Source organism: Octopus sinensis, linkage group LG21 (assembly GCF_006345805.1).
Source record: "Octopus sinensis linkage group LG21, ASM634580v1, whole genome shotgun sequence".
In the NCBI taxonomy this organism is placed as follows: domain Eukaryota; kingdom Metazoa; phylum Mollusca; class Cephalopoda; order Octopoda; family Octopodidae; genus Octopus; species Octopus sinensis.
The window spans coordinates 8750503-8764261 of NC_043017.1; the positions used below are offsets into that span (position 1 = coordinate 8750503).

The 13759-nt window shown below is 38.5% G+C and overlaps 1 protein-coding gene across 4 annotated transcripts in view; it reads right to left on the reverse strand.

Moving 5' to 3' along the window:
• LOC115222834 (neurogenic locus notch homolog protein 1-like) overlaps positions 1-13759 on the reverse strand; it is a 165314-nt gene that overhangs the window by 17375 nt on the left and 134180 nt on the right. For all 4 annotated transcript variants that reach the window (XM_029793162.2, XM_036511887.1, XM_029793163.2 and 1 more), the window contains 8 exons: positions 10198-10311; positions 9081-9191; positions 7297-7530; positions 6234-6347; positions 5392-5587; positions 4334-4479; positions 3336-3563; positions 1971-2126 (listed from right to left, as the gene is read on the reverse strand). In XM_029793162.2, coding sequence (XP_029649022.1) covers positions 1971-2126; positions 3336-3563; positions 4334-4479; positions 5392-5587; positions 6234-6347; positions 7297-7530; positions 9081-9191; positions 10198-10311 — 1299 coding nt within the window. The remainder of the gene's footprint in view (positions 1-1970; positions 2127-3335; positions 3564-4333; positions 4480-5391; positions 5588-6233; positions 6348-7296; positions 7531-9080; positions 9192-10197; positions 10312-13759) is intronic.

The following is a 13759-nucleotide window of genomic DNA, read 5'->3' on the forward strand; positions in this document are numbered from 1 at the left end:
ATTTCCCTGGAGCTAAACAAGAACAATGTCCTTGGAGAATCAACATCCCCCCCACACACACAAACTACACCACCCCTCACCCAGTCATCTCTTACTCCAACGACTCCCCACTTCTACATACCCATACACACACTTTATACAGAGTCAGTTCCCTTAGGTTTCTAGCAGTGACTAGAAGTCATTAGCAGAGGTCATGATTTACAAGATGACCTCTCAAGTAGGAAGGGTCAACATTAACAGTCCTTAACAAAGACAACCAACACAAGTACTTAGGTGACCAATAAAAGTATCAGTGATGGTGTAGTGGGTTGTGTTTCACAGGGCCCTGAAAACAGAGAGAGAGAGAGAGAGAGAGGGAGGCTTCTTACTAAGCAAGATAGCAGGAACTGAAGTTTTTCACAGACATTGGTGGTGCACAATGATGATGATAACAATGATGATGGTAATGATATGATGACACTGATTATGACTGATAGTTACAGTAACAAGAATGGTGGTGGTGGTGGCGGCGATGATGACAATAATAATACTAATGATGATGATGATGATGATTTAGTCAGCTTCCAGTAACAGAAACATCAAATAAAAATAAAAGTTTTAAGTATAAAAAATATAAGAAAAAAAAGACAGTTGAAAGTTTCAGAGAGGATATGGCTCTTGGTTGAAGTGGAATGGGGGGACACTACTACTACTACTACTAAACTGGTAGTAGTAGCAGCAGGACTGTTACCAAAACTACTGCCATCATCACTACAACTACCACCACTATCATAGAGGGTACCAATATCACCAGTACTACTACTACTACCACCACTATTGTGATACTCCTCTAACATTTTGCTCTGCAATAGCCTCTGTGACAAATAAAGAAACTACTACTGCTACTACTACTGAAAATGGTGGATTGATAAAATTGGTTGAGTGTCAGATAAAATGTTTGGGTGATGCTCAGTTAAAAGCCCATCTTTGCATTCTCAGTTAGAATGCTGTCACTATCTGCCAACCTGCCTTGGGACTATTCCAAGTTCCATGATACAAACATGATTATATTATGGGGCAATGCCAGCCCAGGTTACAGCATTCACTGCTCCAACAGAGGACATCTTAGAGTGACTGTTGGTGTTTTTAACACATCTTGCCTAAAGTGAGAATTCTTCTCAGCAGCACACAGCAATAAATACAGCCTTTGTACAGGCTAAAAGTATCTGAAATATATCTGATCTGATCTATATACATAGTCACAATATATAGCTTTTTAACATGGTTATAATTATATTTTTATATGTTTTGTAATTTTTATCTTATTTGAGAAATGAAACAATTGTTGGTTAATATGTTGATTAATTAAATTAATTTGTATCTCTGTTTTCTAACTCATATATATATATATATATATATATAACTCACAAAAGGCCTGGTTGGAGGCCTAACCTTCCAAGTTCTTTTACAGGTCTTAGAAAAACTAAAGGACCACTGCAATAAGTGCATGAATCCAAGAGGGGAATCATCATCATCATCATCATCATCATTTAACGTCCGCTTTCCATGCTAGCATGGGTTGGACGGTTCAACTGGGGTCTGGGGAGCCCGAAGGCTGCACCAGGCCAGTCAGATCTGGCAGTGTTTCTACAGCTGGATGCCCTTCCTAACGCCAACCACTCCGAGAGTGTAGTGGGTGATTTTATGTGCCACCGACACAGGTGCCAGACGAGGCTGGCGAACGGCCACGCTCGGATGGTGTTTTTTATGTGTCACCGACACAGGTGCCAGACGAGGCTGGCAGACGGCCACGCTCGGATGGTGTTTGTTACGTGCCACCATCTGAATATATTGAGTAAAATCATAATTAACTAATCTTCTTGTATTTTCTTTTACCCAAAGCCAGGAACTTTTCAGCATCCCCTTGTGTGTGTGTGTATATATACACACACACACACACACACACACAAACATACACTATATATACTCACATGATAAGCACTCATCGTAATTAGTCTCACAGTTCTTGCCAATATAGCCAGGTCGGCACTGACATATATAAGAGCCTTTAGTATTTTGGCAAACTGCACTATTTTTGCAGGGTTGAGAGGAGGTGCATTCATTTCGGTCCTGATCACAGTTTCGACCTGAAAATGAAAATAAAATTTTTTTTTAAATCAAGATGAAAAAATGAGTCATGTTCTTTAAACAGTTTGGATGCAATCCTGCCTGTCTGGGACTGCTGTTAGTTCTAAGATACCAAACTACTTGAAGAAGCAGCTAGTTTTATGTTATGGCCTGGTTCCCCATCAGTTATGGTGATGAGTGTTCCAGTTGATACAATCAGTGGAACAGCTTATGAAATTAACATGCAAGTGGCTGAGCACTCCACAGAGTGTACTCTTAATGTATCAATAGTTCGCAGGGAGATTCAGTGTGACACAGAATGTGACAAGGCAAGTTCTTTGAATCATAGGTACAACTAATTTTTTTTCCAGTTGAGTGAACTGGAGCAATGAGAAATAGAGTCTCTTGCTCAGGGACACAACATGCCTCTGAGAATTAAATTCACAACCACAAGCACTAAGTCATGTGCTTTCTTGGTTCTATGTTAACAAATTGCTAGAAACCATTCCAGCCTCAACCATTTACCAATTAGATTACTTGGTCAAATGCAATGCTTTTTCAGTTACATTGTTTTGAATTAATCATGCATTATCTCATAGCTTCAAAATTTCAATGATGTGATTGTTTATTTTTACAATGTCATTGTAGGTTCAATGTGAAAGGCTTGATTTAGATAGATACAGACTGGATTTGCCCAGTTTAAGTGCTCAAAAGTGAAAACGACTTCTAGATGCCCACCATCCTGACAAAAGAAAGGAAAAGCAACACCATTACAAGCCCTCTGACACTGGTAAAAGGTCAGTAAAAGAGGAAAGAAGGTATCACCAAACCAGAGACCTTGCCCAAATACTTGCAACAGGGCGAACTCTGCTAAAAGTATCCAAGATATCAGGTAGGTGGTATTTTAAATAGGATAGTAAAATCTACCACTCAAGCAAGCAAGCCATGGTAGGATTTGATCTTGAAACATATAGAGCTTGTTCTTAAAGTTACAGCAATCCACCATCCCAAGTTTAGGATGGGTTTTTTTTTTTTGTGTCGAACCCCAAAAGAATGCAAAGTAAAGTTGACTGCAGCAGGATTTGAACTTAGAGCATAGAGAGTTGGCACAAGTGCCCTGAGACATTCTATCCCAATGCCCTTAATGACTGCCAATCCTCTGCATATGTTAATATGTAGTCTAAAATCATTGTAGATGAGCAGGTAGGGTGTAAACAAAAGAAACTTACCGTAATATCCAGGTGGACACAGACACTGGTAGTCTGTATAACCGTTAGTTGCTTCACAACTGCCATGAACACAAGGATTTGACTTGCAAGGCTCCATTTTGATCTCACAGTTTCTGCCAGTGTACGATTCGTCACAATAGCATTTGTAGTGATCCATTTCATTGGAACATTTCCCATGGATACATGGATTACTGCTACATTCGTTTATATCCAGATCACAATTTTTGCCTATTTAAAGAGAAAAATAGTCCAGTATTTTTTTTTAATTATTAGAATTCCATTTGAAAAGTATCAGATTTTATTTTACCATTGTTTTACCATTTCCATCTTTCGCCCTTCCCAAACATTCTTACAACCTTTACCCACCCATGCTCCCAGTTCTTACATCTCCACCCACTTTCATTCACCAAAGGTTCACCCTGGTACCTCAACACAACTAATTTATCTCCCTCTCTCTCCCCTCTCTTTAGTTCCGCTCTGGATACACTCACCCACTCTTCAATAATGTAAGTAAGCATGTTGCTAGCTCCTTTACAGCAAGAGCCTGTTCTGTTCCCTTCATTCAGACTTCAATCATTCATCCGGCATAAAGCCACTGACCCCCTACTATAGCCATGCCCAGCCAAAGGGGATCTTAGTCTTCAATGTCCGAAACACCATCATATATCTTATAGGTGTGGCTGTGTGGTAAGAAGCTTGCTTCTCAACCACATTATTTAGGGTTCGGTCTCACTGTGTGGCACCTTGGGCAATACATTCGACGAAAAATTCTTCTAGGCTGTGCCCCAGTATGGTTGCAGTCTATCGACTGAAACAACTAAAAGTTGCACTCATAGATGCACAAACAAACACATCATATTGAGTCTTTTGCATTCACAGTTGGTGCCATAATACTGACCCAATTCTTACACAGAAGCAAAGGTGTGTGTGTGTGTGGGGGGAAGAATCAATTAAAATATCTGAAATGATTTCAACAAAGTAAAATTATACCCACTCACCTGTATAACCTGGTCGACAGGTGCAGTCATAGTAGTTGCGTTTATCGTTACAGGTGCCACCATGCTGACAAGGGTTTGACGCACATTCTTGAAGATCAGACTGACAATTTTCACCAGTGTAACCAGGACGACACTTACAATAGTATCTGGAGATAAAGAAAAAGCATTCAAATACCTCAGTCGTTAGATGAAAGCTTACAAATAAAATACCCAACCAACACGGGATCTTCTACATAGAACTTGTCCTGTTAGAAATAGCAACCAGATCTCCATCAAATTATACCTTAACTTTCTTAACACATTGAACACTGTGTTCCAATGAGATCATTGTGCGGCACAAACAATCATCATCACCACCATCCTCATCATTTAACATCCGTTTTCCATGCTGGCATGGGTTAGATGGTCTGATAAGAGCTGGAATAGGCAGAAGGCAGCACCAAGACCTTACTGCCAGTTTTGGCAGAGTTTTTATGGTTGGATGCTCTTCTGAACACCAATCACCTCACAGAGTGGATTGAGTGCTTTTTTCATGGCAACAGCACTGGTGAGGCTTGTTTTGGCATGGATTTTACAGCTGGACGCCCTTCCAAACACCAACTACTTTACAGTGTTGACTGGGAACACCAGCACTGGTGGAGTCACCAAGTAATTTGCAGAACAAAGATCCTGTGCTTCCCAACCACATGGTTCCAGGTTCAGTCCCACTGCGTGGTACCTTGAGCAAGTGTCTTCTACTATATATAACCTCGGGCTGACCACAGCCTTGTGAGTGGATTTGGTAGACAAAAACTGTAAGAAGCCCGTCTTATATATATATATATATATGTATATATTTGTGTGTCTGTGTTTGTCCCCCCCCACCATTGCTTGACAGTTGATGTTGGTATGTTTATGTCCTTGTAATCTAGCAGTTCAACAAAAAAGACTGATAGAATAAGTGCTAGCCTTTGACAAATAAGTCCTGAGGTCAATTTGTTCGACTAAAACTCTGAGGCAGCGCTCCAGCATGGTTGCAATTAAATGACTGAAATAAGTAAAAGAATAACATATCTTACCTGCTCACTCCATTGATACAAGACCCTCCATTGAAACAGGGGTTGCTGGCACATTCATTGATGTCAGACTGGCACCTGGGGCCATAGTAACCCAGTGGACATTTGCAACGGTATTCATTTTCCATGTCGCTGCATTCACCTCCATTGAAGCAAGGATTTGATGCACATTCATCAATATCGCTCTCACATTCCCTTCCTGTTGATCAAAGACAATAAAACAAATTAGAGGGCAATTTTCTCCTGCTACTGATATATTTCTGTGTTTTTTAACACTGCACATCCATAAGCGATTTTATCTCAGGATGACTACTACAGTTAATCAAGCTTTCAATGACATATCAGCATAAAGTATGATACACAGCTATAAAAAAATTAGAGGTTCAACCCTTTAGCATTTGGATTCCTCTGTCAAATGTAATGTTTCTTTATCCACATGTTTTGAATTAATCATGCATTACCTCATAGCTTTGAGATTTCGAGGATGAGATTGTAGGGTGTCTGTGACAGGAGAGATCCGGTCAGTTTGAACATAAAACAGGTAGAAGGCCCTGATGTGGCCAGTTTAAATGCTGAAGGCTTAAAGAACCACTACTGTAGTCACTGACCAGGTTTGCAAACAGATGCAACAAGGTTTATAGTGCATTAAAATGCTTGGTGGTTTTACTGTCACAATCATGTAGTTGTATGGACCATTGACAAAATCTGGTAGGTTTATATTCCACCCACTCACATTATCCAGTAGGTTTGTATTGCACTTCTAACCACACAGCCACACCTGCGCCTATCATAATATCTAAAAAAAAAAAGAAAAAACTGGAGGATTTTAAAAGATACCTTCTTACCTGTGAAACCAGCAAGACAACGGCATTCATATTTGTTGACACCATCGACACATGTGGCTCTGTTGTGACATGGGTTGCTGGCACAATCATTATAGTTATTCTCACAGGATCGGCCTTTAAAAAACAGAAATAATTTCAAGATAAATACAGACTTGTTTTTTATTTATTAGCAGAAGTAAAAGCTCCCTAAATCTAATCTACTCATTTCCTCAGATAATACAATTCTATATTTTTGAGATAAGGAATTCATATTACATATACTGTTTATATCAGTCAAACTGGTGTCCTCACCTTGTCTTGATTGTTGCTTTCACTGTGTTTTGGTTGTTGTGTTGGAATTTTGAACCTAATCCTTTATCTGATCCACAGGGAGAACAGGGGACCCCCTCCCCATGGATCAAATAAAGTGTTCAGTTTGGAATTCCAATACAACTGAGTTCAACACAAGACACCTTAAGAAGGGTGGAGTATACAACAGCCGAAACGTAATGAAACAACAATTAAAATGAAGACACCAGTCCGATTGATATAAATAGTATACATAGCCATTTCTTATTCTACCAAGGTTATATTTTCACTACATCTATCCTGACCCTCAACCTGAGAAATAATCACAGCATTTAATGTTTATAAATATAAGTTTTTGTAATTAAGATTATAATTTGTCACTCATGCATTGAGTATTTATAGCAGACATGCCTCAAGTATTACACGGTTAACATTTATTGCAGACATATCTCAAGTGTGACTTAGACAGCAACACTCATATACAAAGCATTTATAATAATACATTTGACATGTCATTGAGTGACACTCACATGTACAATATTTATAACAGAAGTAACACTCAAGACTCACATATAAAGCATTTATAAAAACACATTGAAGTGTCACTCAGATAATGGTTTTCACATATACACATTGCTTTTCACATGGTACCAGCACCAGTGCTTTTTACATGGTATGGTGACACTCACATAAGTAGCATTTATAACAGACACATCTGAAGTAACACTCAGCCAGTATCACTAATACGCATTCATAGTATTTATAGCAGACATACCTGAAGTACCACTCTGGCAGCGACACTCGTAACCATTACCAACATTGCGGCATGTTCCACCATGTTTGCAAGGCTGGCTGTCACATTCATTGATCTCTGTTTCACAATGCCGGCCAGTGTAACCAGCATGGCATACACAGGTGTAGTTATGAATATCATCTCTGCAGGTTCCGTTCCTACAGACAACACCCTCACAGTCATTGACATTCCTTTCACAGTTGATACCAGTGTAACCTAGAAAAATAAAAACAAAGAATTTTTCATATTGTTCCTTTACTAGTTTCAACCATTAGAACGTGGCCTCATTAAATTATAATTATTGTATGCACATCATATTTCTAGGTATTACCACAAGGTGGCAAAAGTATACTTTAAAGAGTTGTCATAGTGAAGGTGCTTGGCTCACAGTTGTAAGATTCAGGCTCACAGTTGTAAGATTCCGTGACTGGGCTGTGTGTAGTGTTCTTAAGCAAGACACTTTATTTCACATTGCTCCAGATATGAGTTGCAACCTCACTGGTGCCAAGCTGTACCGGCCCCTTTGCCTTTCCCTTGGGCGACTGCTGATCTTCTATAAGCAACCTTGCCCAGACTTGTGCCTCAGAGAAGAACTTTCTAAGTGCAATCCCATTGTCATTCATGACTGAAGGCGGTCTTTATGAATGCCATCAATATCACTATTGACCACACCATCAGATGCTGTTATACATCGCTGGTCAAACTGCACTTTCCTTACACTGCTGTAGCTCTAAACCCTTTTGATACCAATTCTATGACACAAACTTTCTACATAAAGTAATTTAAATTAAAATTTCCCATCAAAATTCCTTGTTAATTTATGCTCCATTACCAGCTTAGTAATGACCAAAATATTTTATCAAATTCTTTATTATTTTCAAAATTAATTGAAACAAATGTAATATACCCATGGTGGTAAACTTCTTCAAAATGTTAAATTATAATTATTGTTTAAGAGGCCCCCCTTTTAAGAACCACTGCTCCAGTGGTAATAATAATGATATATATATATATATATATATATATATATACACGCACTATATTTCCTGATATTACCTATATTAGCAACACTATACTTCTCAAATTACCCATCATATGACAGGTAAAACTCTAGTGCAGTGTTTCTCAACCATTTTTTACCTATGGACACCTTTGGTTCTTATTTTACTTGGGTGGACCCTCATAATCATTCCATGTTTAAAAATATCTTTAGTATTTTTATAATTAAATATTATTAGGAAATGTATTAAAAATTTGTTAAAATATTTTGTATATTGTTGAAGCATAGATCTTTTATGCTCATAAATTTTTTACAACAAAATCTTATATGAACCTCTCCTCCGCCCAAGAGTCATAGAGGCCCCCCTTTTAAGAACCACTGCTCCAGTGGTAATAATAATGATATAATAAATCATCATCATCATCATCATTGTTTAACATCCACTTTCCATGCTGGCATGGGTTGGATGGTTTGACTGAGGTCTGGAAAGCCAAGAGGCTGCACCAGGCTCAAATCCGATCTGACTAGGTTTCTACAGCTGGATGCCCTTCTTAACACCAACCACTCCGGGAGTGTAGAGGGTGCTTTTTATGTGCAACTGGCATGGGAGCCAGTGAGGCAGCACTGGCAATAACCATGCTCAAATGGTGCTTTTTACATGCCACCAGCACGGGACCAGCCAGGTGGCACTGGCATCAACCACGCTTGTATGGCACTAACAATTCTGTCAGCTTGCTGCTTTAATAATAATAATAATAATAATTACCTTTGTTGCATTCACACCGGTATGAATTTGCTTCGTCATAACACCTGCCGTTTGTACAAGGGTTGCTGATGCATTCATCAATATTTACTTCACACCTCTTACCAGTGAAACCTGAGAGAGAAAGTGAGAGATAGAGAGAAGAAAGAAATAAGAATGGTTTCTAATTTAGGTTCAAGACTGGCAGTTTTGAGGGGAAGGCTTAGCCAATTACATTAGCCCCAGTACAGGACTGTATATATTATTTTAATAACCTTAGAGGGATGAAAAGCAATGCAGACTTTGGTGGGATTTGAACTCAGAACATAGGACCAGGACAAATACTGCAAAGCATTTTGCTGATATTCTAATGGTTTTGCCAATCTATTGTCATAGTTAATAATAAGAATTATGGTTTAAAATTTTGGCACAAGGTCAGCAATTTTAGAAGAGAGGTAAGTCAGTGACATCAATTCCAGTGGCCAACTGGAATTTATTCCACCTAAGATGATGAATGGCGAAGTGGGATTTGAACTCAGTCAAAGGGAATACTACTAAGCATGCATTAACAATTTAGCCAGGTCCCTACTTTAATAATACTAATAATCCTTTTTTTTATTTGAACTCAAAGCATAAATAGTCTGAAGAAATACTGCAAGACATTTCTGTTTTAGCTACAGGAGCTCAGAAAACAACGGGGATGGTACAAATGATTGGATACAACAAACACAAAGGGGTATGGGGTAGTTTTTCATTATAAGTATGGTTTGGGTTGAGTCTCAATTTTAGGCTTGCCACCCCCAAGTACCATTTATTTACTGAGCTTAATCCAATTTATATTGTATCCCCTCTGCCCTAATACTTTTGGGTCCTGTACCACATCAAGCAAAAGAAAAAGTACAACCCTTTTGATATCAACCCACCTAAAACTGCCTCTGGTTTTGTAGTACAAATGTCTTGTTTTCAAAAATTCTGAATTAAAATCTTCCACCTTAGTTACAATTTATGTTCCTAACACAAGCTTAATAATAACTAAGTTATTTTACTAAATTCTTAGTTATATTTAAAATTAATTGAAAGAAACATAGGGCTTCTCAAAAGAAATATGGGTAACAAAAGGGTCAAATTTAAAATAACTTACCAGAGAGACAGTGGCATTGAAAGTTATTCTTTCCATCTTCACAACGAGCACCATTCTGGCATGGATTTGATTTACATTCATTGATGTCTTCTCCACATGTGACCCCTTCAAACCCTGCCAAAGAAACAGTATTTTATTATTTTCACCATCATTATCACTGTCACCATCAATTTTTTTTAACATCCACTTTTCCATGCTTGCATCAGTCAGACGGAATTCATTGAGCCAGAAATTTGCTAACTGTTTGTAAGCAAGGCAAGATTTTTGTCTATGGCCAATCATGTTTTTTCAAATTACAGGAAACGAAAGACACAACCAGTATCATGGTAACATTTATTTACAGCCATGGCACAAAGTCAAGATAAGTTTTGCTTGATCTGAGATTATAGCAGAAGACACTGGCCCTGGTTCCATACCGTGGGACTAAATCTGGAGACATAAACTTCTTAACCACAAAAGCATGCATGCACCTGTGTGTGAGTCAGAACATAAAGATGAATGAAATGCTACTAAGCATTTTGTCTGGTATACTAATGATTATGCCAGCTCACTGTAGTAGTAGTAGTAGTGGTAAATGTGTGTGTGTATATACACACAAACACAAATGTTGGTGTAACAACTGAGTGTAATAATTGAACCTCTCCTCCACCCAAGAGTCACAGAAATACAATAACTGAGTGAATGCTACCACATTTATAAAATGTTTTATGCAGAGTGTTCCTGGGTCATTTTCCTTCAGTCATTATAGAAAAATATAGTTTATTTTATTATGAAATTTTTCTCTTTGGCCAAGCCCTCATTGACTTTTAAAAATTCCATTTAAAAAGAAGGCCGAGAATAAAGACGGATGTGCTACCACCTAAGAAATTTGTTGAGAGGTATGTGAATGTGATGAGGATGGCCCAAGTAAGTGGGCCTACTTTAAGCTGAAGAGTAGGGAGGAGAGGGGAACACTCACTATGGTACTCCTTGTAAGTAGAATCGCTTGGGATTTGTGGGATTCCTCGGTTGCCTCTGGATGGCAATTTTCCCCTTTTGGAGAATTTGTTACTTTTTTTTTTATTGTTACTGCTTTTACTGTTTACACACACACAAACACACAGAGGCGGGCATATAAGTGCAAAACAAGGTGGAAAAAATAGTACTTGAATACCAAAGATAGAGTAATATACTTTTTTTATCATAACTATTGAATGAAAGGGAACATGAAACTGAGTAACAGTTCTGTGATAATTTTGCAGCTTTAATAAAAAGTATGTATGTATGTATGTATGTATGTATGTATGCATATATGTGTGTGTGTGTGTGTGGTGTGTGTGTGTGATGGACTCTTCTGTCATTAGATGATGTATGAGGGTTTGACAATTTCTTATTGAACAATGATACAGATGATTTGTTTATAACGATCAAATGTGTGTGCATACGTAAGCTCCCTCCCTCCATCAGATCATCATTATTACCTGTACAGGTGCACCATGTGCCACATGTCAGACAACGAAATGATCACAGAGCAACATGAAATGAAGTGCTTTGTTCAAGAACACAATGTAACGCCTGGTCTGGGAATCGAACACACAATTTCACAATTGTGAGTGCAACACCTTAACCACTGAGCCATGCACCGTCACACACACACACATATAGATAGACAGAGAGAGACAGACAGGTATATGGGTGTGAAGGTATGTGGTCAAGTGGTGAGGGCATTACACTCATGATCACAAGAATGTGGTTTCAATTCCCAGGCCAGCGGTGGTCTATTGTGTTCTTGAGTGGAAATACTGCATTTCACATTGCTCCAGTCCACTCAGCTGTAAATGGGCCACCCTGCAACAGACTGGTGTCCCATTTGTCCACCCTAGCCAGTTGGGTGGCACCATTCAAAAGCTACAACAATGCAAGGAAGTACATTGTGAGCAGTAGTGTATAACAACATCCGATAGTCTGGCCAATAGTCATACACACACGCGTGTTGTACAACTACTTTTGTGTATCATGACTCATCATACTATATCCTAAACTGAAGCTTACAGTTATAGCCTGAAGACACACTATACAACCATAGCCTATGCTAAGATAAGAAATTCACTTGAGCTCATAAAAAAGTTATTGTTTTGCAGTGTGTGTGTGTGTGTATATATATATGATGATGATATATATATATCATGATAGACCGTTAGCTCCTACACGCATTTTTTTCTCTCCTTGTTTCTTTTCTGTGTATCTTTCTGTCGAAGAATGTAGGCTCAAAACGTAAAAGACTTGTTTTATTTCTATTCCTGAGCGCCATACTAATTAATACATTTGTTTGTTTGTACTCCACCTGCCTTCGTCTTTCGTTTATTTTCATAAACCTTCCTGTTTTATATATATATATATGAAGGTATGTGGCTTAGTGGTTAGGGAATTTGGCTCATGATCGTAATGTCGTGAGTTCAATTCCTGGCAATGCATTGTATCCTTGAGCAAGACACTTTATTTCACATTGCTCCAGTCCATTCAGCTGGCAAAAATTAGTTGCATCTGTATTTCAAAGGGCCAGCCCTGTCACACCCTGTGTCACGCTGAATCTCCCTGAGAACTATGTTACGGGTACACATGTCTGTGGAGTGCTTGGCCACTTGCACATTAATTTCATGGGTAAGCTGTTCTGTTGATTGTATCTGCTGGGACTCTCATTGTTGTAACCAATGGAGTGCCCCATATATAATATATGTATGTATGAATATATATATATATACACACACACACACACACACAAACATATTCATACATACATATATTTTATATGGAGCACTCCATTGGTTTACAACAATGAGGGTCCCAGCTGAAACAATCAACAGAACAGCTTACCCATGAAATTAATGTGCAAGTGGCCAAGCACTCCACAGACATGGGTACCCTTAACATAGTTTTCAGGGAGATTCAGCATGACATAGGGTGTGACAAGGCTAGCCCTTTGAAATACAGATACAACTCATTTATATATATATATATCTATATATATAAAACTGTAGTTGTGTAGTGTCTATCCCCTTCGATTTAGATTCCTAACTACTCCCACATTTTGCGGTGCAGTTTAACCAAATTCGGGTATCTTATAGTCGTGATTCATATCGAGCCCGTCTGAGTATTAGCGCGCGTCTACGATTTTAAAAATAATTTAACATCATTTTTTATTCCATTTTAATGCATAATTTTTCGTGTGTCGATGGCGGCGGAGTTGGCGTCCATGGTCACACCTGCACCTGTGTTTGCTTCTCCCCCTTCTTCCCTCCCTCGTGAAGCTGTGGGGAAGGGAGTGTAAGGAAATCAACGCCGTAAAGCGTTGTCAAGGAGACCAGCGTTCTTTTAGAACAACGACTTCATGGCTTGAAGACACCAAAACAGAAATGGCTAAGAAAGCCCGAATTGGCATCTATAAGGGAAGTAACTCTCTAAAAATGCTTATATAGTTATTTCCCTTACAAACCCAGGCAACGCCGGGCGATACTGCTAGTATATATATATATATAATAATAATAATAATAATAATATTAGGGAGTATATCCAAACTTACAGG